The 25267-nt window shown below is 50.6% G+C and overlaps 4 protein-coding genes across 6 annotated transcripts; 2 read left to right on the top strand and 2 right to left on the bottom strand.

Moving 5' to 3' along the window:
• Positions 1-476: 476 nt before the first annotated feature.
• RABEPK (Rab9 effector protein with kelch motifs) lies at positions 477-2460 on the bottom strand (the record flags this gene model as incomplete). The annotated part of the gene is made up of 6 exons (XM_039730645.1): positions 477-990; positions 1150-1299; positions 1477-1626; positions 1847-2008; positions 2075-2227; positions 2304-2460. Coding segments are annotated over 6 exons (1047 nt in total), but the record flags the coding sequence as incomplete, so codon positions are not given.
• Positions 2461-2480: 20 nt separating this feature from the next.
• PPP6C (protein phosphatase 6 catalytic subunit) lies at positions 2481-5554 on the top strand. 2 transcript variants are annotated; one of them, XM_039730633.1, is made up of 7 exons: positions 2481-2592; positions 2707-2802; positions 2884-2949; positions 3161-3302; positions 3576-3655; positions 3744-3953; positions 4797-5554. In XM_039730633.1, the coding sequence occupies exons 1-7, from the start codon at positions 2518-2520 to the stop codon at positions 5043-5045; spliced, it is 918 nt and encodes a 305-aa protein (XP_039586567.1). In that variant the 5' UTR covers positions 2481-2517; the 3' UTR covers positions 5046-5554. The 2 variants fall into 2 exon arrangements, with proteins under 2 accessions (XP_039586567.1, XP_039586566.1); XM_039730632.1 differs by having other exon boundaries at positions 2493-2802.
• A 50-nt stretch (positions 5555-5604) lies between these two features.
• ARPC5L (actin related protein 2/3 complex subunit 5 like) lies at positions 5605-8464 on the top strand. 2 transcript variants are annotated; one of them, XM_039730636.1, is made up of 4 exons: positions 5605-5809; positions 5928-6000; positions 6228-6404; positions 7932-8464. In XM_039730636.1, exons 1-4 carry the CDS (start codon positions 5670-5672, stop codon positions 7992-7994), a joined length of 453 nt encoding a protein of 150 aa, XP_039586570.1. In that variant the 5' UTR covers positions 5605-5669; the 3' UTR covers positions 7995-8464. The 2 variants fall into 2 exon arrangements, with proteins under 2 accessions (XP_039586570.1, XP_039586568.1); XM_039730634.1 differs by having other exon boundaries at positions 5668-6000.
• A 676-nt stretch (positions 8465-9140) lies between these two features.
• On the bottom strand, positions 9141-24744 carry GOLGA1 (golgin A1). The gene is made up of 22 exons (XM_039730630.1): positions 24196-24744; positions 22781-22871; positions 21391-21465; positions 20809-20906; positions 20255-20287; positions 19610-19738; positions 19179-19348; positions 18569-18680; positions 18350-18445; positions 18000-18125; positions 17078-17173; positions 16845-16940; positions 16434-16586; positions 16106-16201; positions 15378-15467; positions 14488-14590; positions 14058-14215; positions 13732-13887; positions 13196-13255; positions 12499-12663; positions 12229-12315; positions 9141-11434 (listed from the first exon to the last, which is right to left on the bottom strand). Exons 1-22 carry the CDS (start codon positions 24325-24327, stop codon positions 11354-11356), a joined length of 2403 nt encoding a protein of 800 aa, XP_039586564.1. The 5' UTR covers positions 24328-24744; the 3' UTR covers positions 9141-11353.
• Between the last annotated feature and the right edge of the window lie 523 nt (positions 24745-25267).

Raw genomic sequence — 25267 nt, 5'->3', positions numbered from 1 at the left:
TCTCCATCAGCCAGCTCCAGCCAGGATCTGGATCAACCCTGAAAAAGGATGGAGTGCAGCTCCCCCCCTCAAGGTCACCTTTCATGGGCTCATGGAGAGTGGGAGGTTTGATAGCAGGAGCTGGGCCTCTGTTGCCTCGGGGTGAGCTGGGGTTCAGTTTCTGAAGGGAGAGGGTGGACTTGGGCCTCAGTGCAGTTTTATGACAGATCCTGATAAGGAAGGGGGGATCAAGGCTGAGTAACTGCTGAAGGGGCAGCTTTTATTGAGCTGGGAGAGGGAGGTTATCCACCAGAACCCACTGCCTGCAGTAATGGTGGTGCCCAGCAGTGAAGGAAGAGCTTGGCTTAATTATGTTTTCCTGCAGTATTAAAACTTCAGAGCTTTTAATAAAGTGTCATATGAAACAGACCAGTTTTCTGAACAGTGAAAAGTAGTTTACACCTAATAAAGGTTCTTAGAAAAAAAAAGCAGTCCAATTGAAATTTGGTCTCTTTATTTAACTGATCCTTATCCAATCCATGGGATTAATTAAGTCCAGAATGACCTTGTCTGGTGCCAGCTCCTGCCGTGTTCCCTGGGCTGGGGTGCAGCAGGACCATGCTCAGCAGAGCCCCTGTCCCTCAGGGCTGTCAGCACTGTGCCAGCTGCCTGAAGGTTAGGAGGAGTTTAGGGGGCACAATTAGCCCCAGGGGCTGAGGCTGGTGCTGTGGGGGCCCTACGGGATGAGGGTGACCAGGCAGTCCCCGTGGATCTGCCCCTGCGTGTCCATGCCCCCGAACACGAACAGCAGATGGAGCAGGCTGTCCTCAGCACAGCCCTCTGCCAGGGGCTCAGCCCTGGCACCTGCTGGCACAGGAGCCTCTGGCCCAGCCGGGCTGTCCCCTGTGTGCCCGCGTGCCCCAGCCTGCCAGGGAATGACACACATGGCGTGGTCCAGCCTCCCGCTGGGCAGGGGAGACTCAAACTGCAGGAGGGTCCAGTGCTGCCTCCCTGCAGTGCAAAGACACAGCCACAGCTGTAAACCTCACACAGCAGGCACTGACACCATCAATTCAAGGTGTTCAGCGTTCAGTCCTGCAGTGCTGTAACCCCAGGGGAAGCCCAGCTGCCTGGCATCTCCCCTGGCAGCCCTGAGAGCAGCCCCCCTACCTGTGTGATACTTGTACGTGGTATCCAGCGTCCCCTCTGGACCCATTCCACCAAAAATGTACAGGTGGTCCTGGAAGGCTGCCGAGGAGTGGGATGCCCGTCCTCCAGGGACGTCCCCAGTGGCTGGGATCTTCTCCCACCTCATGTCACCTGGTGCAGAAACAACACGTCCAGGGTTATGCATTACACAAACCCCAGGCATTCTGTTGGTTTAAACACAGCAGGTAATGCTTTAAGCACTTCAGAACTAGTATTTCAGTAAAAATGTCCCCCCAGCTGAAAGCACAGCCCACAGGCACTGCCCTGCAGTGCCCCACCCACACTCACTGGTATCCATGCAGAACAGGTCACTGTAGAACACATCTCCAGCCAGCCCTCCGTGGATGAAGAGTTTGGCCCCAACTGCAACCACGGCGTGTCCGTGCCGGGGAGAGGGGGGATCACCCTGGGTCTCGGGCTGGGACCAGGTCAGGGTGGCTGAAACGGGCAGTACAGGTGCTTTAGGAGGAAAACCCTGCAAATTCCACACACCAGCAACCCCAGAGCCCTGCCGAGGCTTCCCATGCAAGCCACCGGGGCTGAACTCCCGGTGACCACAAGGGCCTGTGGAGAGAAGGGCCACCCATCCCCATGCCGTGGGACCAAAGAGAGCTCAGCCATCCCAGCCCCCGAGGGCAGCTCCACCCCTGCGAGGCACCTGTGTCGAACACGTGCAGCCGCTGGTCCCTGACGGGCTCGGCTCCCTTGTCGCCTCCCCCGAACACGAACAGCCGGGCCCCCACGGCCGCCGAGGACGAGTGGAATGTCCGCGCCTGCGGCGGCTCGCCCCTCACCGCAGGGCTCTCCCACGTTCCCGTTTCTAGTGAAGACATTTCGTTAAGCGGACGAGCAGCACGGGAGGGGAGGGCGGGCCCGGGGCACTCACCGGGGTCCAGCACCTGCACGCAGCCGCGGTTCCCGGCGGGGTGCGCTCCGCCGAACACCCAGAGGCGCGTTGGGCCGCTGGCCGACAGCAGCGTGGCGTGCTCGTAGCGCGGCCGCAGCCCGCGCCAGCCGGCGGGGACCCAGCGCAGCGGGGCTGTGGACGGCGACAGGCGGTCGGACCCGGAGCCGGCCCCGGCACCGGCCCCGGCCCGGCCCGGCCCGGCCCTCACCCAGCTCCACGAAATGCGCGTCCGCGAAGGCCCCGGCGGGGTCGGCGCCGCCCAGCAGCAGGACGCGGCCGGGCAGGAGGAGGCAGCCGAGTCCCACGCGGCCGCGGGGCCGCTCCCCGCGCGGGCTCAGCCGGTACCTGCGGGGCGAGGGCGGCGCTCAGCGCGGGCTGCCCCCCCGGAAGTGGCGGGGCCCCTCGGCCGAGCCCGAGCCAAGATGGCGCCGCTGGACCTGGACAAGTACGTGGAGATCGCGCGGCTCTGCAAGTACCTGCCCGAGAACGACCTCAAGGTGCGGCCGCGGCGGCGGGGCCGGGGCCGGCCGGGGCGGGCGCTGCCGGGCGGGCCGGGACGGGCGCTGCCGGTGGTCCCGGCTGACCCCGACCCTGCCCCGCTCGTCCCGCAGCGCCTGTGTGACTATGTCTGTGACCTGCTGCTGGAGGAGTCCAACGTCCAGCCCGTCTCTACGCCCGTCACCGTGTGCGGGGACATCCACGGGCAGGTAAGGCCGGGCCGGGCCGCTCCGGGGCAGCCCCGGGCCGGTGCCGGTGCCGGTGCGCCTCACGCCTCTCACCCCCCGCAGTTCTATGACCTGTGCGAGCTGTTCCGGACCGGCGGGCAGGTCCCCGACACCAACTACATCTTCATGGTAGGTGCGCGGTTTGACAGCGCTGGGGCCGCTGGCGGCTCCGTCCCGCCGGACCGGCCGGGAGCCCCGCGGGGGAGGCGCAGCCCGGGCCGGGCCTGCCCGGTGCCCCGGGGTCACGGCAGGACAGCGCGGGGGGCGTGCCCGGCCCGCGGGCGCTGCGGTTCCTTGCGGCAGGGAGCAGCTCCCGGTGACCGTGCGCCTCTGCCTCCAGGGGGACTTCGTGGACCGGGGCTATTACAGCCTGGAGACCTTCACCTTCCTGCTGGCGCTGAAGGCCAAGTGGCCTGACCGCATCACGCTGCTGCGGGGCAACCACGAGAGCAGGCAGATCACCCAGGTGTACGGCTTCTACGGTGAGCGCCGCAGTGCCCCGCCGGGAGCCGGGCACGGGCCCGGGGCTGCCCGGGCACGGCCCCGGCAGCGCGGCCGTGTGTCTGACACGTGGTTAAGGCAGCCCCTGCTGCCCTTTTCTCTGGCACGCGGGGCTCCTGCTCGTGTCGTGGTGCCACGCTCAGGCACGGGCAGAGCAGGAGGTGCAGGGCTCTGTGGCACACCTGGGTGTGCAGCTCTGCTGTCCCTGTTTGCTCTGCCTGATCCATGAGGAGTAAAACCCTTCTCTCCCACAGACGAGTGCCAAACCAAGTACGGGAACGCCAACGCCTGGAGATACTGTACCAAAGTGTTTGACATGCTGACGATAGCAGCTGTGAGTGCCAGCGCCACGCTCACAGCTGGGGCACAGGGCTGGGCTGCCCTGGCAGCCGTGCTGAGCCCTGTGCCCTCCTTGCCTGCAGCTGATAGACGAGCAGATCCTGTGTGTGCACGGGGGCCTCTCCCCGGACATCAAGACCCTGGACCAGATCCGGACCATCGAGCGGAACCAGGAGATCCCTCACAAAGGAGCCTTCTGCGACCTGGTGTGGTCAGACCCGGAGGACGTGGACACGTGGGCCATCAGCCCCCGCGGGGCGGGCTGGCTCTTCGGGGCCAAGGTCACCAACGAGGTAACGCTGCCCGGGGCCCCCCAGTGCTGCCCAGGGCCCCCCCAGTGCTGCCCAGGGCCCCACACTGCTGCTCAGGGCCCCCCCCAGTGCTGCTGAGGGTCCCACAGTGCTGCTCAGAGCCCCAGTGCTGCTCAGAGCCCCCACACCCCACTGCTGCCCGGGACCCCCAGAGCCCCAGTGCTGCCCAGGGCCCCCCCCAGTGCTGCTGAGGGTCCCACAGTGCTGCTCAGGGCCCCCCCAGTGCTGCCCAGGGCCCCACAGCCCGGGCTGGGGATGGGGGAGCTGAGGGGCTCAGCTCAGCGTGGTGTTTGAGGGCACTGCAGGACACTGAACTCCCCTGTCACGCCTCTGCCAGGTGGGGAAGCTTGGCTTGTGCCAGCTGGAAAAAATGAGCCACTTGAACCTAAAATGAGCCTAAAAGCACAAATGTAACTGCCCGATGTACTAATACCCATCTTGCTTTTGAAAAGTGTGATGAGGTGGGACTCACTAGTGTCCCTGGGCTCTGTTGGAATGGTTTCCAAAGGATCTAGGAGAACAATGCCATTTTTTAATCAGTCCTTGAGTTAAAGGTGTTGTGTGTGCACTGCTCAGACTGCTCAGGGCTCTAGCCAGGCTGTGACCTGGCCACGCTCAGCCTGCCTTGTCGTGTGTCCCTGGCAGAGCGTGTCAGGAAGGCCAGAGCGTGGGCACAGCCCAGCCCAGCCCAGCCTGGCTGCCAGCTGCTCTCGGTGCTCGCGTTGGCACCTGCGTTCCTCAGGTCTCTCACTGCTGCAGCCCTGTTGTGTCCTGTCAGGGCAGGCCAGAGCAGCCCAGCCCGCTGACCTCCCCCTTCCCCTGCAGTTTGTCCACATCAACAACCTGAAGCTGATCTGCAGGGCGCACCAGCTGGTGCACGAAGGGTACAAGTTCATGTTTGACGAGAAGCTGGTGACGGTGTGGTCAGCCCCCAACTACTGCTACCGCTGCGGGAACATCGCGTCCATCATGGTCTTCAAGGATGTAAATACACGAGAACCAAAGTTATTCCGTGCAGTCCCAGACTCAGAGCGAGTCATTCCTCCCAGGACAACCACGCCCTACTTCCTCTGAGCCCTCGCCCGCCTGCTGTCCCCTCTCCCTCTCCTGCCCCTTTACAATATACTTTTTATTGAGCACTTTGCTGCTGAAATGCTGCCTCTTGCCTTTTTTTATTTTTAAATTATCTAAATTTATTGTGTATTATGGTGTCTGTAGCAAGTTTTTTCCCCCGCCCCTAGATTGATTTCAGAGTATCTGTACTATGTCCCTGAGGTCTGTACTGGTGCACGTAGTCCCTGCCTAGTCCTGGCTTAGACGAACCGAGCCCTTTGAGCACCGCGCTCCGGGAGCCGCTCGGGCCCGTCTCCTGAGCAGCTTTTTGTTTTTGGTAAGTTTTAAGAAATTTCAGCAGCAAAGTCGGAGCCCGGCGCGGCGGGGCCGGGCTGCCCGTGCTGCGTTCCCGGAGCGAGCCAGCCTTCCGCCGCGAGGGCTGCTCCCGTTCCCGGTCTGTTCCGTTGTCCTCGGGATCCCGATGAGCCGCGCGGCGGCGGCGGGGTTTGTACATTAAAGGCACTGTTGGATTTTCCCCGGGCTCCGTTGTGTTCTCTGGGCCGGGCCGGGCGGGGCGGGGCGCGCGGGTTCCGCTTCCGCCGGGGCCGGCGCCGCTTCCGGCTGGCGCGGCCCGGGGCGGCGGCGATGGCGCGGAGCACGCTCTCGTCCCGCTTCCGCCGCCTCGACATCGACCAGTACGACGAGAACCGCTTCGTGGAGGAGCCCGAGGAGGCGGCGGCGGCCGAGCCCGATGCCAGCCCCGAGGTGGAAGCGCTGCTCAGGCAATATCCTTTGGGCGGGGGAAGCGGGGCCGGGCGCGACCGCCCGCTCGGGGCCCGGGCCGCGCTGCGGTCCCCGCGCGTGCCGCAGCTCCCGGTTTGAGTCCTTGACCCGCGGCCGCACAGGCGAGGCGCTCCGGGCCTTCCACACCGCCATCCGCAGCTCCCCGGGCAGCGGCAGGAGCCAGGCCATGAAGGTACGGCGGGCACCGGCAGCGGCTCCGGCGGCCGGTGACCTGTGCTGGCTCGGGGGATCCCCCGGGATCCCCCGGGATCCCCCCGGGATCCCCCTTCCTCCTCCAGCCCAGGTCTGCTCACCTCGCTCTCAGAAATAACCCAGCCCGGTCTCTTGCCAAGCACGAGCCTTGGGATCGTTCCCCGCTGTTCTCCTTCTCACATTTCCCTCTTTGCCTTCTCTTCCCAGGAGCAGGCCCAGGGAACGATGCTTAAAGTCCTCACATCTTTTAAAAGCAGTGAAATAGAGCAAGCGGTGAATTCCTTAGACAGAAACGGTGTTGATTTGTTAATGAAGTACATTTATAAAGGATTTGAAAAGCCCACAGAAAACAGCAGTGCAATATTACTTCAGTGGCATGAAAAGGTACGTGCTGGGGGCACCCTGGGCTGGGCCAGGCTCGCAGGGGTTTCAGGAGAGCCCTGGAGGGAACCAGGGGTGCAGGGCCTCATGCCCAGGAGCTCAGTGCTCCATCTTTGTCTCTCTGAGGCTGCAGTCACCAAGCCTCGTGCTGCCCTGGGCACCCAGCCTGCAGGGCTGGCAGGGGACAGGGGACAGCTGCAGCTCCCTCTGGGGCCCAGCTCGGGGCTCAGGCTGGCACTTTGCATCAGCTGAGTCACGGGGTTTAGCAGACCTGTCTGGTTTGCCCAGGAGAGGATTTTGAGGTCTCCAGAGATTCCACTGGGGACCAGCAGGGGCCTCTTGTGGTTCTGTGGAATGTCAGCTGTGCCACGGAGCTGGGATGTGCTCAGCAGCTCCTGCCCTGCCTCTGAGGCTGAGGCACCTCCCTGGAGCAGCTGCTGGCTGCCCTGCCCCGGCAGGACCCAAGTGAAATCCTGCCCCACTGCAGGGGTTTCAGCTGCAGCCCTGGCTGCCAGTGCTCCTAGGAAACCTGATCCCTGGGAATGCTGCAGCTCCCTGTGCAGGGCAGCTGCTGAGTGCTGTGTCCTTCCCAAGGTGCAGAGCTAGGAAACCTGATCCCTGGGAATGCTGCAGCTCCCTGTGCAGGGAGTGCTGGTGTCCTTCCCAAGGTGCAGAGCTTTTCCTGCTGTACATAAAGCTGGTGTAGCCTGACTCCAGGCACTGGCTGCTGTCCCCAGCTTTGCCAAGCCTTGACCAGGGAGGAGGGAATTTCTCAGGACAGCAAAGAACAGGTTTCTGCTTGGGTTTTTTGTTTTTTTCCTGTTGTTTCCACTGAGGTGCTTTCAGGTAAGTGTGGGTGGTGCTCCCAGCGTGGGAGGTGACACACCACCACCCTGACTGGTCCTGGGAGCGTGCAGGGACACGAAAGGCATCTCGTCCTCTCTGTTGTGACAGGAACAAGCAGGTCTGAGTAGGCAGGGTTAAACCCTGATTAAAGCTCTGCTTTGTGGCAGTAGAGTCAGCTCAGTGGTAGTACCAGTCTGTCCTCTGGAACTGGCCTGTGGCAGGTCTGGTGGCTCAGGAGCAGTGACCTGCCTGGAGCTGCCAGTCCTGCTCTGGGTGGGTGCTCTGTGTTTGTCCAGCTGTGTTCCCAGCACCACAGCTCTGCTCTGATACCCCTCTGCTCCATTGTGGCTGCAAAGCAAATGCCCCACTTCCAGCAGTCAGCTTAGATTTTTTTTTTCATAATCACCTCGATCTTCTAGACTTCAGAAGGAAACACTGTTCCCATTGAGGGACACAAATGAAACTGAAGCAATCCCTTCCTCCTCTCCTCAGGGATACAGGAGGTGAGACATTCTGCTCTGTCAGTGACTTGCCACACTGGAGCCCTTGAGATCCAAAGCTGGTTAGGGTGTGGAGAATGGCAGTTTGTAGTTTTGGAGAAGAGCCGTAGTCCCTTCTGTGGCTGAACTCCTGAGTGTTTGTTGTGTGGGATGTGGTGACTGTAACCTCTCTCCTTTCCCACAGGCACTGGCAGTAGGAGGCCTGGGCTCCATAATAAGAGTTCTCACAGCAAGAAAGACTGTGTAAAGACTGAACTTGGACAGAGGTGACGGTCAGGTCTGGACTCAGAAGAAGGAATGAGCTCAAAGTACACTGGTCCATCTTTATTAGAGATTGCAATCTACTGAAATCCTACAGTAACCTCCTCTTGGAATGCTTTTAACCTTAAAGGTGGGGGAAGAGTAAAGGTATTCCTGCATATTCCGACTATCACATATAGGAGCCAAGACATTCTCCTGCTCCCTTCTTTAACAGGCAGAGAGAAGGCACACTCCTGCCTCCTGTTACTGCAAGTGAACAGGTATTTCAGATGCTGCTTTAGCCAGGTGTGGTGTCCTGCTTAGTCCCCAGGTAGCTGTGTCCAGCTGAGGTCTGCAGCTGAGGGTGGGAGAAGGGCTGTTGGAAGGGCTGGGAATGTGGCTGAAGGACTCTTGGACTCTGGGGTTGGGGTAATGTAAAGTGAAGTGCCTGCTGCATCAATAAAGTTCTTGGATCACGTGAGTTAAATTTATTTTCAGCTCAATTGTAACTCTGACAGTTACTCCAAAGCAGGCCTGCAGTATCCCAGTCCAACCCAGTGTTCACCTTTGTAGGACTGATCCCTAACTCCAGCAACTTAGAGAACTTGTCCTCAAATCCAGCTCTGTCCTGGATGTAGGGAGTGAGTTCAGCTGTCCCAATCAAGACTTACAAGATGCTCTGAACAGAACACACAGTAAGCACCCTGGGTTTGATTTTTATGTTCTTATCCACGCTAGAAAGTCGAGCAGATACTTCAGCACTTGTGGTTTAGTGTGAGTGTGTGCCCTGCCCAGGCAGGACCCAGCTCCTGGCTCCATGGCTGTCCCCTGGTCCCTCTGGCTGGGCTCCCTGCCCTTTGGCACCAAGGAGCAGCTGCCTGGGGAGCCTCAGCTCCACCCAGCCCTGGCTTCCATCAGCTGCTCAAAGTGCAGCAGCAGCTGGTCCTGCTGGGAGGGATTTTGGAAGCAGCAGTGGCACAGCTCATTGTGGCACAACTCCCTGTGGGAGGCCTTGGTGGCACAGCTGGCACACCCATCCTCACCCTGGGCAAAGGTGGGGTTTGGGTCATGGTTTAAAAGTCGATTTTAAATAGCTATAGCATCCCAGGGGAGATAACCAGAACTATAAAAAGAAGGAAATCAAGATTAGGGGTTTGATCCAAAATGTATTGCACCACAAATTTCATAGTGTTTCATCATACAATCCATATTTACAGCATAGAAGGAAAGAAGTCCAATGGTGATAGAAAGGATTATGTATAACCACTGTTCTGAGACAAGGGAAAGTGCATTAGCTTTTTAATACATGTATACACACCAGTCTTGCTCTGATACCTAACAAAAATTCAACACTTACGAACAGTTTATGGTAAGTTGATCCTTTATGAGCTTTGGGATCTGAAACTGAAGTTGTTAGTGAATATATAACATAAGATTTTACTTTGTCACTCCGTTCCAGGCTGCCTGTCCTGCTTTCCTTTCTGTTCAGCAGTAACCTTTGGAGATCAGCATAAACCCAACAGTCATTCAGCAGGGAGCAGTGGGAGTGAGGGAGTCCTGATCCCTGGTCCCACAGAAACAGGGCAGGGCAAAGGGACATTAGAAAGGAAAAGATCTCAGAGAATAAAATCTTCCTGGAACCAACAGGGATATTCCATCCTGCCTTATCTCAGTAAAGATAATTGAATAATAATTGAAATAAATGTACTTTTTGATTGTCTATTTTCAGAGCAGAGCAGGGCTGAACCCTTCCATGCTCTATCCTGGCTGGAAGTGCCATGAATCTGGTTACTAAAGACTTTGGACAAGCTTTGTCCAAAAGTCAAAGTACAAAAAAGCTTTTGTACCAAAAAATCCTGTTGGTTTTCTTAACTTCAGACAAATCCAGCCTGGCTCTAACTGGGGAGCAGCACCTGGGCCCAGGAACAGCCCCTGGGAGTACCTGTGTCTGGGAGAGCAGCAGGCTCTGGATCCTCTGGCTCAGCACATTCACCTCCTGCTGGAGCACTGGAGAAAGCTTGAATTATCCTGAATATGTTTAACAGGAGCATCAGCTTGTCAGAGAATTCCCAGAACTGCAGCATGCTCACTGGATTCCATACATGTACAGATTTTTGGAAATAGGTCTCAGTTTTCAGCAGTCAGACTTAGTGCTGCTTCCCACTTGGATCCAGATTTTGCAGTGGTGTTAATTAACTGGCCAAAATTGTGCTTCCAGGGAGGAAATGTCCCCTTGGCCCCTGTCCTTATTGTATTAGGAAAACAAGCTGCTGGAACCACAACTTGTTCACTAAGAGTTGAATTTTGCCCTCAAACCTCTCATGAGCAGCATTTAGATTACCATAATAGTCAGAAGTTAACAGTTAACATATTCATAACAGTTTTTAAGCATCAGTATTTGAAGTACAGAAAACCACAACCAAAGAGGCAGATCCTGGTTATGAGGATTTGTTGCTAGCAGACTTGGAAGAAAAAAAAATGAATCAAAATGTTTAGTACCAGCATTCTTCACCCTTTGTAACTAGATTTTAATTTTTTTAAAATAAAAGGTACTTTTTCAGTGTGGATTTACAACACCTGGAACTCAGCTTTAAAAATTTAAAATGGTTTCTGACCTCTTTTCCCACTGCTAACAACCCATGGAACAGGCTAATGGATTAGTTTTAAAGGCGACTGAGGATTAGGTACTATAATTAAGACCATTTTAAATATTATTTTTCTTTAAGAAAAGTAAAATCAGACAACTCTAAAGTTGTGCTCTCAAATTAAATAATCAACATGCAGCCTTGAGGGCTGCAGGCCAGGATAAATGCACCTTAAATTACACAGTGATATGAAAAAATGCCAACCATTAGTTAATGTCAGTATTAGAAGGCAAGGCAGAGTTCTTTTTTGGTTAAAGCTCCTGCTCCTGTCCTGTGAAAGGCTTTGCAACCCATCCCACTCTCAACACTGTTCTGCCAACACATTTCTCACTGCTGGCTTCCCACAGCCAGCCAAGCAGCTTTTCTGTGCCCAGAGCCACTGGACTGCAGCAGCCTGGAACAGCAGCTGGAACCAGCATCCCGAGAGCTGAACTGGCAGCCCTGCTGTCAGCGAGGCCTCAGAGCCCTCTGGGACCCAGCAGGGAGGAGCACAAGGAGCTGCTCCATCACAGACACCCAGGTGCTCCCTGACTCCAGCCCAGAGCTGTTCCAGTCTGTAGTGAAAGTGTCTCCTTGCACAGTATCAGTTTTGTAAACAGAGCCAGAAGTTCTTGTACAAAATACTGCAATGACAGTGATTAAGACACACCTGGAGCAGTGTGTTCAGCATTCTTTTCACAGAAAGAAGTGCCTGGATACTGCCTGCCACCTTCGGGGTCCCTTAAGGCCACAGAGTCCTTGGGCTGGAGATGGACGGCCGGATGCTGCCTTTGGGAGATGGCTTTGACCCAAACCAGGACATCTAGGACACAACAGCACAGCACACATCACACAGGGGCACCCTTTCAAGGAGTGAAAAAGAAATAACATGGCCATGTTCTCATCATTTGATGGAAAAAACTATTTATATATCAGAATGCTGCAGACTCCAGCCTGAAGAAGTGGAGGCAGCTTCACACCATCAGATCAGGAAGGAACAGCACCCACTTCCCACAGCTGAAAATGACTGAAGATTATACTTACATATTCCTTTAAAATAATTTCAGGTTAGAACTCTACAGTCATTTAAACACAGTGCCTTTAGTCAGTGTAGCATTAGTGTTCCCTGAACCAGATGGGGAGGAAATCTCTTCATCTGCAGACTGAACATGCCAGCTCCCTGCATGGGCAGGGATGATGCAGGACCTGGAGCTGAGGCAGCACCCACTGCTGAACATTCCCTGACCACCACAGAGCCAGGGCCATGCAGATCTCAGCCCATGGAAAGGAGACACAGATCTTGGTGGCTGAGCCCAGTGCCAAAAGGACAAGCCCAGAATTAGGCTCTGCTGTTAAACACTGACTCTGTTTGAGCAAGGAGCTCCCAGCTTCTCCCCACAGATCAAGTCCACTGGGCAAAGCTCTGCTCCAACTCCTCTGAGCACCAGAAAGCTGCCATTTCCCTCACTGAAAGGAACAATTCCTGGCATGCATGTTATAATAAATTACATTTATTATTGTAGCTAACATTTAGAAAAAAGACACTTTTCCTAATCTCCCAGCATCTAGGAATTTTCATTGTCTCATTAGAGACTACATATGGCACAGAACCCTTACCTTGTACTCCAGAGTTTCTTTGAGCATGTTTTCTTCCTCTTGTGAAAAATTCAGTAACACAGACACAGCTTTAATGAGATGGAATGCCTGCAAGAGACCACAGAGCTGTGTTCCAAACACGTTGCTGTCAGCTATTTTGTTTTATTGCCCTCACTGTACACTTTTTAATTGCAAAATTATGGAATTGGCATAAAGTGTCCTTAGGGGGCGACAGGTGCCAATTTCTAGAGGAAGACAGATGTAGAAAGAGAAGATGAGTGGCACCTTTACCTCGGATTCCCTGCAGGACATGAACTTTAGTACCACATGTTTGAGGTACTCGAAGTTGATCTCCCTGGAGTCGTTCAAGTCAGAGTTGTTGGTGACAGTCACAGAAGCATTAGGCACTTCAGAAGTTGCACGCAGCTCAGGTACCTCACTGTCAGGCCTTATTTTCTACAGAAAAAAACAACCCACAGAAGAAAAAGAAGCACATTGCAGATGCTGTTAGCTTGACACTGGGAGGGGTCTGGGTTCAGGATATCTAGAGAGGTTGTACCCACTGAGGTGGGTACAAACTGGGCATCAACAGCTGCTCATCCATCAAGGGGTCACAGCACAGGAGTGTCTCCAGCTCTCCCTCACTCCAGGGCAGGAGCTGGCTGATGCCAGTGTTCTGTGTACATTTCTCAAACCAGCATGGAGCTGGCTCCATGGTGGGAACTATCCCTTGGTAATTTTCTCCTTCCACTAATCTCCTTTGAGCCTTTCAAACGTGGGCTTTCTTCAGAATAATTTTCAACATCAGAGCAAAAATAACAATTTTAAAACCTCTGTTAATTTTATTTTTAATAGATTTTTGTTTTCTTGGAGAGATAAACCATTGCAGAAGGATGCAGTGGGAATTAGCAGTCAAGCTTTTGGAATAACAGTGCAAGTACCTGCCAGCAAGTGCCACCTGAAGAGACTGAAAACACACAACCCTTACCAGCTCTTTCTGGAGAGTTTTCTTGAGTTCTGTCATTCTTTGCTGAAGTTGCTTTATCATCTGTAAGCACAGCAAAGGAGAGTTTAACACAGTATTCATTGTCAGGACCCCCAGCTATCTGGAAAAACCCATGGTAAACAAGTACTGAATGAAATAATAATGAATCAGCACTGACAGCTGTGAAGAGGCAACCTGAAAGCCCTGCCTTGCCAGCTGCACACAGCAGCAGGCATGTGACAGGACACTTGGGCTTTCATGTGACAGCGCCGTGGAGCTGAACCGAAGTCACTCTGCAGGAAGGCTGTAAATAGCATCATTTGGTGCATCTTTCTGCCAAAATAGATCAGGATTCATGCAGCTCTTGCTGCAGTTTTATTCATGGCTGGAAGACACTTGTGCAATCCAGAGAAAAGCATTTACTCACAGCACACTGGATTCAAATGGAATGGCCTGTCCTTTGAAGGCTGCAGCACGGGCAGCACCAACTACTGGCCTCCTAATTAAAAGGGGAAAGACTACCAGCTCTTTCTGCTCACCTTGTTTTTCTCAGCAATTTGCTGTTCCAGCTCTCTGTTATCCTTCTGAAGTTGAACAACATCTGCAGCTGCCACCTCTCCATTCTGTTCCACCACAGAGTTTTCTGGGCAATGCTCATTGTTCAAGGCCCTCGTTGATTCCTCCAGTTCTAAAACCTATACAAATAAACATGGAGAGATACCATGACTTTTGCAGCCCAAGAACATCCCCCAGGGAGAAAGGCAGACTTCTTTTGGTTGTCCAGGCAGGACAGAACTGGGGGGCTCCTGCACACCTCCCTCTTTCCCCAGGAAGTCTGAGAAAATGGATTTGCAACAGCACTCACATTTTTCTCATGCTCTCTGGCCAACAGGCACTCCTGCACCTGCAGCTTCAGCTCATCAATTTCTTTTCTTGCTGTTTTCTCCATCTCCACTGCCTGGCTCTGGCGTGCTTCTATGTCCAGCTGTAACTGATGCACCTGCAGCAAGACAGCTTCATGGTCTGGGAAAGGAGAGACCTGCTTAGTATCAGTGCTGCACATCAGATGGGAGGTTCTAATCCATTTGGTCTGTCATGAAGACAGAAAGCCAGGGGAGAGACAGAAAGACAGAAGAGAGACTGTCCAATTGTTAGTGAACAATGAACCATTTTGAAAATGCTAAAAGATTAAATATGGAAGAGAAATCTAGAAAAATTACAATCTACCAGGCAAGGCCAGAACTAGAGACTCTATTTAAAGTTGTCTGGGATGCAGTAGACTCATTTGGTCTAACCTTGACTGAGTTGGTTCAGTTCTTCCTTCTGCTTTAGCAGCAGATCACATTTTTCATCAATCAGCTGGTCTTTGTCCTTTATTAGAGTATTCAGATGTGAAACCTTCAAAGCAGAAAAACAATTAACAGGAGCCATTAAACATATCAAACAGGAAGAGGGTGTTGAAAGATCCAACATCCTCAAGGCTCAGCAGGCACCACCTCCACAATGCTGCCCTCAGTAACAAGCACTGAAGTGATTACTGGAAGAGCTAAACCCCACCTGGCTTCTGTGCCACCATCAGATTGTCACAGCCAGCATGTGGCAGCTGCAAGAGCCCCTGAGCAAAGCAGGAGATGGCCTTAAACCCCTTCCACACAGATCTGGCCCAGCAAGCACAGATCTACAGCAGCCCCAGAAGAATAAAGGACCCAAAAATGGGACTAACTCCAGCCAAACTTGCTCAGTTGACAGTTCCTACTTTAAGCAAACACAAGCTCACATTATCCACTATTTTTTATACAGGAAGAGCAAAACAAGACTACCTAGAAGTGACATTTGGTACTGGATACAAGCTCCTCCCTATGAGGAAATGTACAATTTTACCCCTGCTCTGCTCTGGAGGAACCCACATTTGACACAGGCACTGAAAGGAACTAACCAGAGCAAACAGGTTTCTTTCAAAGAATCTGCCAGATGTCAGAGGCTCCTCATGGCCAGTACACTGAGACAGCAACACCTCACAGATGACAGACTCTGATTTACTGAGGCAACCACTGCTGTTTCACAGGCTGTGGATATGATTCTAACCAAGGGTTTGAATGTTAGGATAAATAAATCCAAACCTAGTCTGCTCTTTGAAAGCTTGGGACGTCTCAAATACATTTTAAAACAGTCATTATTAACCAACCTGCTGCTGTAATTCCTCTCTCTGTTTCCTCGTGTCTTCCAAGGCTTTGGCAATTTCCACACTGACAGTTTCTCTGCTGCTCATCTCATTCTGCACACCAGAATTAATTGAGAGGTTATGTGTGTGAGACAACTAAATCAAGTCAGTCCTCTTTAACCCCAAGTCTACTAGGACTACAATTAGAGTGTTCTGACACACTACAATTTCCAAGTGAGTTAGGTTTGCTTTACTGACTGCTGTTCTCTGCATATGCAAGAGCTAGCATGCTACAACAGATCTTTATTCCAATTGTGCAACCAGGAGTAGCTATGAAAAAAATTTCAACCACCTAAAATCACAGTCAAAATTGGATAAACTGTAAACACCCAACTAATTTAAGTCTTAAACTTTTTGGTTTGAACACTGTGAGTGGAATCTGATGTTGAACCATTCTGTATTCACCACTGCTAACAGGATTTCCAAGCTCTTCACATCCCTGACAATATGGGAATGCTTTATTTCTGCCTGATTTAGGCAGACCCAAGCATTCTGGGTCAGAAAAGGATCAGCCCTTTGTAATGCTTCTCAAACACATTTCTGCTGAGTACCAGAGATGATTTACAGCTCCAAGTACCTGCAAGCTGAACAGAAGAGGCCTCCAAGCACTGAGTGTGGCCCCCTGTGCTGTTTGCTGCTGCCCAGCCTCAGCTCTGTCCCAAGACACTGCCAGCTCCCAGTCCAGCCCTTACCTTTAGCCTGTTCAGTTCACACTCTTGTTGTTTTAAAGAACTCTCATACCCTTCTTTGCTTCCCTTGAGGTTTTCATTTTCCTTTTCCAATTGGCTCTGTAAAATAAAGAGTGTTTAAATACACAGTACTATTATTCTAATACGTTGTTTAAACAATTAAACAAATCTAATGTTTTGCTCATATTTAGTGCCTCAAAGTATGATTATATTCTCTTATAATGCCAGGAGTGATGAATAAGAACATCCAGACAACAAGCAAGCTCTACAAGCTGTGTTAAAATCATGCTGTGAAGACTCTCACAGCCCACCAGACAGTGTCTGTACTTACAATCTTGTTCTGAGTTGTTGTTTTATCCAATTCCCAAGCTTTTTCAAGAGCAGCAATCTGAGACTCCAGCCCAGTAACTTTCTCATCATACTGATGTTTCTCACTTAAAATCTGTTGCTGCAGTTGTTTTCTTTCACGCTCTAGATCAGTTTGCTTAAGAGAATAAAGAAAACAACATTAATAGAATTGTATTTTGACATCTTTCTGACAAGATCAGACACCATTCCATGAGACACTCTCAAACTAAGGAACATTATTCCTTTGGCAGCAGTGTCATGTACTCACAGACCAGAGTTCAGGAGACAAACAGCAAGAAAACAAACACTTGAATAACAAAACAGAGAAGTGATTGTCTCTGGGGATGCTGAAGACTGATCTGTCACTGGTCAGTGAAACATGCAGGACACTCACCAGCTTCTGGATCTTCAGATCCTGGTCAGCAGCTGCTTCTTTGCTCTTTTTCAATGTTTCTGTTGCAATCCGTAGTTTCTCTTCCAGTTCTTTATTCTAAAATTACATCATTAATTAAATTCCTTATCCACTGGCATCTATGTTATCTAAAAATTTTGCATACTACAGAGTGGCCCAGGAGGGGAGGGTAAACATTAAATCCCTGAAACCACAGAGACAGAGAAGCTGCTCACCTGTGCTTCCAGCCGGGTCAGAACCTCGCTGTGCTGTGTCCTGTCTGTCAGCACCTGCTGCCTGCTCTCCTCCAGCCTCTGCTCAAGAGCAGCTTTCTGAAGATGACATCGAGGTGAAGAACACAAGCAAGGATGGACAAAGACATGAGTTGGGGGGGTTGATAAAAATTTTCCTTTTAATTTCATTTATAAGGTCAAAATAAAATGGGACAGAATGTTTTAATATCTCTAGATAACTTTAAACTGCCTTGAGTTTACTAAGCCAAGTCCTTTTGTCACAGCAACACCAAGGTGATGTGTTTGTAGGCACTCTGACCAGGGAAAAGCAAACATCCCCAAGACCCAGCTGGGGAAACATTGCTCCAGGCTGATTCTGAGCAGGAGCATCAGTGCTTGAGAAAGAGACCAAGAAGCAATGAGAAAAAAGGGATTAACCACAGCTAAGTTTGTTTTCAGCTGTTGTTTAGCACTCCTGAGGCTGAGGTTTCCAGCATACAACATTCTGTTTGCACACCTATGTGCAAACAGTTCCCCTCCCTGCCCCACTGCCTTGCCAAAGAACAAGGGAAAGCATTCAGTGTGCTTGTGAGGATTAATTAGAAAAACTCCCAACTGTTCCACCTCCTGGGGGGATGGCAGAAAGCTGCTCTCTTCCTTCTAAGCAGTCAGATGCAATGACCAACCAGACAATGCAGAAAGGCCAGCACAGACATCTGTGCAGGGGCTACACAAACAGGCTCAGGGCAGCCACCCACACGTTCTGCCCAGCACAGGGTGCCAAAACACACTGCCAGGACAAACGTGGCTGTGTGACATCAGCAGCTTTCTTCCCATGGGTGAGAAGCAATGTATGACCTAAAAAACCCAAACCAAACAACTCACTAATAGTGTACTTCTAAGCAGCCTTTAACTGTGTGATTACCTCTTTGAGCAGCTCCTGCATGTGTTCATCTCCTGAGAGATTTCTTTCCAGCTTTTTTTCCAGGGAAGACACCTTTTCCTGCAGCTGTTCAGTAAGTCTGTCTCTCTCAGCAAGTTCAAAAGTCATCTGTGAGAATGAGAAATCACAGAATCTTTTTTGTAATGAAGCTTTCAGATGATCTGTCCTGGTTTGACTTCCGGAAATGTCAGTAGAAAGGAAAATCCTATTTGAAAAGACAATATGATCCTGGAACACTTTCTGGACACCAAACTTGCAACTACACAAAGGTGTGCATTACCCAAATGTGCACCCTTACACCAGCAGCAACAATGCATCTGAAAGCACCTCACCTTTTGCTTCTGTTGCTCATATTCCACCTTCAGAGATTCATGCTCCACTTGTAACATTTCCAGTCTCTTCTCACAACCAGAACCAGCCACTCGAGCCTAAACATTTTGAGAAACTACTTACTTTGAAACTTAAATTTCCAACACCACAGAACTGATATCTAATCTAACTTCTGCAGACATGGAGCTCTTTGAATTAAATCTCACTTGGCTCAAACTTACATTTTGCAAGTCTACAGAAAGCTGCTGAATGACAGTTTGTAGCTCTCGTTCTCTTAACTCCAGAGCAGTGATCTTATTTTCTGCATTTGTCTCAGCTGTCATTAGTTCATCTCTTCACAGAAAGAGAATAAAAACAAGTGACACACCATTCCAGAAAAATAATCTTTAGCAGATAATTCTGCTGCTTATGAAAATGGACATCAACAAAATTTTCTTGTCCTAAAACCAGCCACCATCATCAATCACTGCTTGATTATACATTTTAAAAAAAGTGACAGTTAAGCATTCAAACTATGAAAAAAGGAAATAATTTACAAAAAAAAGTACTATAATTGGCTTGGCATTTATACCCCACTGGCCATAGCAGAAATTCAGTCAACTCTCTATTACATTTTAAAAAAAGTGACAGTTAAGCATTCAAACTATGAAAAAAGGAAATAATTTACAAAAAAGTAGTATAATTGGCTTGGCATTTATACCCCCCTGGCCATAGCAGAAATTCAGTCAACTCACAACATGTATGAACTCTTCCAAAGAGACAGAAGTGAGCATGAAGGAAAAATAGAGAGGAAAGACATCCACTGCTCCTGTGAAACGCCCAGCTCCGTACCTGCGGGCCTCCAGCTGCAGGAGGTGCTGCTGCAGCTGCTGGAGCTCCCTGCTCAGCTCTGAGGACTCGGCCCTGGCCTCCTGCAGCTCCGCCCGCGCCTGGCTCAGCTCCTGCGCACGCGCCTCCAGCTCCTGCTCTGCTCTGCTCAAGGACTCTTCCTTTTTCAAAAGCTGAAGATCAGAAGATTATCTTTGGCTTTACGGATAAATAACACCGATAAACCTTTCCACTGAAACCTGTCTGTTTCACTAATCTGTGGGCTGAATTGAGATAATAAACTATGTAATATTGTGTTCAGTACCTACTGTTAGCATTTTGACACCAACCAAATCTGTGTACAGGCAAAAAGGCTGAAAAAATGAATGCTGGGCTACCACTAACTTAATATCCTAGTAAAAATTTTAGGAATAAAAAGTTTAAAATATTCTTACCATGTGTTTAACTTTGGCAATTTCCTGCTGCTGAAAGCCCTCCAGTTCATCGATTTCATCTCTTTTTTGGAAAAGGTTCAAACTCTGCTCCCTCATTTCTTGTAACTGTGCTTGAAGCATTTTTTTTTCCTGATAAATGAACAGAACCAAAGGATATCTGTATGCTCATGTCAAGTAAATGGCAGTTCAGGTAAACTCTCTGGGAAAGAAATCTTGTCTTGCAGCCATACAGCTCCTGACGGTGCTCCATACAGAACTGAAATCCTTTCAGATTCATGTCATAGTCAAAATTACCAAACTCCAAAAAAACATAAAATAAATCTGAATTCATTGCAATGCCACCAATGACCACCTAAGCTGAACTCTTAAAAATGGACAATGTTCCACCTTACAGAAGGACAACTTTCCCATCACAACCCATCGTTCTTTACTTCCCCACTGAAAAATAAAACCAGAAAGACCTCCCCAAGCATTTGGGCTCGTAACAAAAAGCAAATTATTGGCCTCTCCCACTGAACAAAGACAAAATAATAAAAAGGGCTAAAAGAGTCAAGTTCTGATAGAGTTGGAAGTGTGCAGGATGGTGTTTGCAAATACACACAGAGACACACTACACCCCTGATAAAAACATCCAAGGTTAATTACCTTTTCAACTTGACTGAGTTTCTCCATCCACTCCTGAACAAGAAAGAAAGAAAGGAGGAAAAAAAGATATCAAAATCCATTTGCAGATTTTCAAGGACAGCAATTATGGCTTAAAAAAAAAAAAAGAAAAGGAAAAAGAAGAATTTGTACTGTTAGCAAATAGCAAGTTTTGGTAATGATTAAAAAAATAATCAGCAGCAGTACAGAAACAGCCAGTGCTCACACAGATAAAGGCTGAGAAATCATTCATGCTACCCAAATACAGAAGTTTATGCAAGTAAAATAGATGTAACAACAGGCCTACTGCCATTGAATCTTACCCAAGCACAAGCTTAACCTTTCATTAGGAATTTTTGTGGGCTCCTGTTAAAACCAGTCGGAACAGTCTGAGCAGTGACAAGTCCTGCACCACTCCTGGCACTGAGCTCAGCACTCCCTCCTTCCCTCAGCACTGGCACACTCCCACAGGGCTGAACAATTATTTTAATAAATAGCAACGCCTGCTTAAAACATCAGGGTCATGAGAGTCTGAAGTCCTGCTCAAGCTCTCTTACCTTGTCCTTTTTTTCCAAGGCCAAAGCCATTCCTTCAGCCATCTTGGCTCGACTGGCCTGATGAGCTTCATTCTGCTCCTGAAACTTCCTCATGGAGGCTATCAACAGAGAACCAGCAGCTATATTAAAAACTCATCTTTTAAAATTACTTCTCACTTTCCTGTAAGTTATTTATAACTTTAAAGAGATCATTCTGCAACTAATTAGCCCCATCTTGAGTGTAGCACTAGCGCTGTGCTACTCATTCCCTCACACTTGCAGGCTGGCAAAGAGCCAAAGCTAACAGCAGACAGGACTCCTGCTCCTTGCTGGATTAGAACAAAGCTGCAGTTTGCAAAAGGTCTTTCCTGCATGTTAGCCCCAGATCTGGCAGAAGGAGTATAATAACAACTTCATTCAACACACTGCTGCTGCTCTTTATGCTGTAAATAAGGTAACAGCTCATGTTCTAATTGTTCACACCACAGAGGTGCACAGTTTGAAAGGAAATCATTAGCACACCTCTACACCAAACCTTCTTCCTTCCAACCACAGCAATTTTCAACTGAACTGAACAAAAAGGAAAAAAATTAAAATACGTACAATCCTGATGCTTTTCTAATGCATTTTCAAGCTTCTCTTTTATCTTCTGCAGATTTCGGATCTGATCAGCATAATCTTGTGAGAGGAGGGAGAAGAACAGACCGGGAATGGACAGACATTGGGGAAGGAGAAGTTTAGGGTAACACAAAAAGGAAAAAAAAAAAAAAAAAAAAAAAAAAAGAAAAGAAAAAAGGATGAGTGGCAAATGACAATGATTTTCTCAATCAGAAAATCATTCCTGCTGAGGAAAACTTGGGTGACCACAACAATGAACACAAGCAAATAGTTCTGTACTGTCCACAGGGTTGGCACAAACAGAAGGGCCTGTCCCAGGGGTGTCAGTCACACAGACAGGAGCAGAACCAGAGAATGAACAACTGTCCCTCCTTTGTAGTTCATCCCAGAGCAGTGACACATTTCACTCTGTTGAGGAAAGGTGCCTGGCACTGCAGGCTGCAGGGAAGGGTTAATTCATGGCCATTGCATCCATCTGCTGGTTGCTGCAGTCCCACAGCACTGCCCTCAGCCTCGCTCAGCAGAGCTGACAGGCAGGGAATATAAACCAAAACAGAGCACACACACACCTGGAGAGGCTCCTGTATGATGGAAAAGAGGATTTACTCCCTGGCTGGGTGCCTGCATGAGACTCCTGATACCCAGAGCCTCCCTCTCCTGTGTTAAGCACCAGCCAGCACTTTTAACTTTACCTTGTGCAAGCAGATGAGCACTTGGGCCTTTCACATTCAATGGGAAATAATTTTTGTAGCCTATATTTTCTTGAACTGAACAGAAGCTCAATAAGTCTCCTGAATAAATCAAAATAATCCTTATCTGGCTGTAACCTCTCCTGATTTTTCAAGGCCTCCCTTGAGCTTTGAGAAGCAGCAGTGTAACACAGTTCAGGCCAGTCTCTGGTTCCCTCCCCACAACAGGGATGGGGAGCAGTGCCAGCCTTCACTACAGCTTTACAGAACAAGGAATTAAAAAGAAAAAAGTCTCAGGACTGTTTTATGTTGAATTCTTTGTTTCTTCTTCATTTCCAAGTCCACTTCTTTAAGGATGGCACTGTGTTACTGTCAGAAAGCTCAGACCCTATGATAAACAAACCATACACACAGTGGGGGCAGATGCTGTTTGAAACATGGGACAGAAAGCTATCCCAGCTGTTCCAAGGAATCACACAAATGTATTGTTGAAATCAGCAAAGACCCAGTTGCCTTCATAAAATATTAATGATATTGGATGCTCCCTTGTTGTCAATCAACAGGGCTGCTACAAATCAATTTTCAAAAGACCCTAACCCCATGGATTTTTAATAAATTAAATCATGTAAATTCAAAGGAAAAACATTTCCTAAAGTAACAAGTTTTATATCTATCATGGCACATACCAGATAGCTTCACCTCCAGTTTTCTTATTTGTTCATTTCTTCTTAACAACTGGGATGAAAGATCCTCTCTGGAGCTGCTTCCATCAGAAGCCTTGGGAGAAAAGCAACACTCTGTCACTTACAAAATTCAGGAAAAGTGATCTTGCCATACATTAAATCTGGGATAATAACACTCTCCTGCCTAGGAATAGCACTTGTTTTTCCCCATAGAGGGGAAAACTCTACTAGCACAGCAGAATGTGTTAGAAATGCTGCAAAGGAAAAGCAGCAAGGATTAACAGTGCCAGGCTGGCTGCTCCCCAGAGCACAGGCTTGGGAAGGAGCTGGGGCTGGGGCTGTTTGCCCAAACTGCCACTGAGGAGATGGGGCAGTGGAGTCACTGAGGGGGAGGAAAGCAGGCTCCACAGCACAGGCACCAGGAAAGGTCAGAGACAGTCCTGAAAATCAACGTGATTAAAGAGGAGCAGTGATGCTCTTCAGGGGGGACAAACTCACTGAAGCCCTGATGCAGCAATCTGTCCACACAAAATCTGCTGCATAACTGACTTATGAGTCCTCTGGTGGCTTTTACTCCATCAAAGTCAACAGCAAGAGCAGTTAAATGAATATTGATAAAACAACTAACTCTTGGAGCTTTTCTGAAGACCACTCAAATTAACTATCTGTTTTGCCATTTCATTATTTCATTTGTTTTACCATTTCATTATTTGTCTGCCATTATTTGCTTTCTATTCTACAAACCTGCAAGATGGCAACCAAAATTTCTATATGACAATTTCCTAAGTGCTAAAGAAAAAAACTCCTCAGAAAAATACAAGACTAGTATATTTCCATTATAACATCTTTGTAAACATTAGGGGCTCCAAATCCCTGCTTAACAAAACTGAAATTCCAGCTGAGCATCAAGAAAAAATTATTTAAAGCTCAACTGTCTGCAGACACCGAAGAGAGCCTTGCTGCTGGCTCTGCAGTGGGGTGACACTGCCTTAATCCAGGCTTTCACAAACGTGACAGCCAGCCATCCAGAGCATTCCAGGGCCTGCTTTAACCCACACGCTCCTGGAACTTTAGCACTTGTTGGAACAATGTTTTATAAAGAAAGAGAGGAGCTACAATAGTTTTGAGGGGAGAGATATTTACAATGTCTCAGGTAGGAAGAGCACCAGGGACCAAGAGGCAAAACGAAAACTGTTCACACGGGCATGGAAGCCTCCTGGCAACTACCACGTTTAACAAACGTTTTCTCTTCAATATTTAATTTCGCTCAAGCTAATGATACATTTATGCATTAGGAGATACACTTACAAAGGCACCACGGCACGTTTTCAAATCACACACTAGACTTCAAATGGTTGTCGGAGAAACCGTAATAAAAATACTGCCAGAGAAGGATTTCAAAGGCAGGTGTAACTCACAAAGTCGTCTCCGGAGTCTGCCCCCACGGACGTGATGGATTCCCGGCTGACAGAGCGGGGCATGCGGGCCCCGCCGGGCCTGGGAGCCACCGCCGCCTCCTCGGCGATCTTCTTCTTCAGCTTGGCGAACATTCTGCTGCTGCACGGCCCCAGACAGCCAGGCCCTGCGGAGAGCCACGGCCTCCAGGGCTGGGTCCGCTGGCACTCCCGGGTAAAGCCTCCGAACGCCGAGAGCGAGTTGTGAGCCTCACCCACCGCTTACTGCATCTCCAGCGCCACTGGAGCCCTCAAGGCCTGGCAGCACCTGCAAATCAAACAGAAATGGGTTCCACACGAGAAAATCCCGGGCACGAGTCATTTAAAGGAAACAGAACGCCTTTTAGCACCGCATCTGTTACAGCACGTTAAAAAATCGGGTCTCCCGGAGCAGAATCCGTTAGAGCCCCACACCAACGGCCCCAAACGGCGGCGGGGCCGGGCCCGGGGAGCGGGCGGGTTCCCTCAGCTCAGCCCGGCCCGGCCCGGCCCGGCCCGCGGAGGCTGCTCCGCTCCGAGCCACCGAGGGCGGCCCGCTCCGCCCCCGGGCCCGCTCCGCCCCCGGGCCCGCTCCGCCCCCGGGCCCGCTCCGCCCTTGGACAGAGCTCCTCCCTCAGCGCCGCTCCGCCCTCCGCCCGAGCTCCGCCTCCACCCCACCTCCGCCTCCGGCCCCGCTCCACCCTCCAACCGAGCTCCGCCTCCGACTGAGCTCCGCCCTCCGCCCGAGCTCCTCCCTCAGCTCCGCTCCACCCTACGATTGAGCTCCGCCTCCGATCGAGCTCCGCCCCCAGCCCCGCTCCGCCCTCTGCCCGAGCTCCTCCCTCAGCGCCTCTCCTCCCGTTCCTCTCCCCTTCCACCTCGCCCCTCAGCCCCGCTCCTCCCGCTCCTCTCCCGTTCCATCTCTCCTCCCTCAGCCCCGCTCCTCCCGTTCCTCCCGTTCCTCTCCCGGCCGATCTCGTCCCTCAGCCCCGCTCCTCTCCCGTTCCTCTCGTCCCTCAGCCCCGCTCCTCCCGTTCCTCTCCCGTTCCTCTCGTTC

The sequence above is a fragment of the Passer montanus genome, unplaced genomic scaffold (genome assembly GCF_014805655.1).
Source record: "Passer montanus isolate IOZ18808 unplaced genomic scaffold, ASM1480565v1 scaffold73, whole genome shotgun sequence".
NCBI lineage: Eukaryota > Metazoa > Chordata > Aves > Passeriformes > Passeridae > Passer > Passer montanus.
Note: the sequence above shows the minus strand (reverse complement) of the source record. Positions and strands in the feature narration are given on the sequence as shown.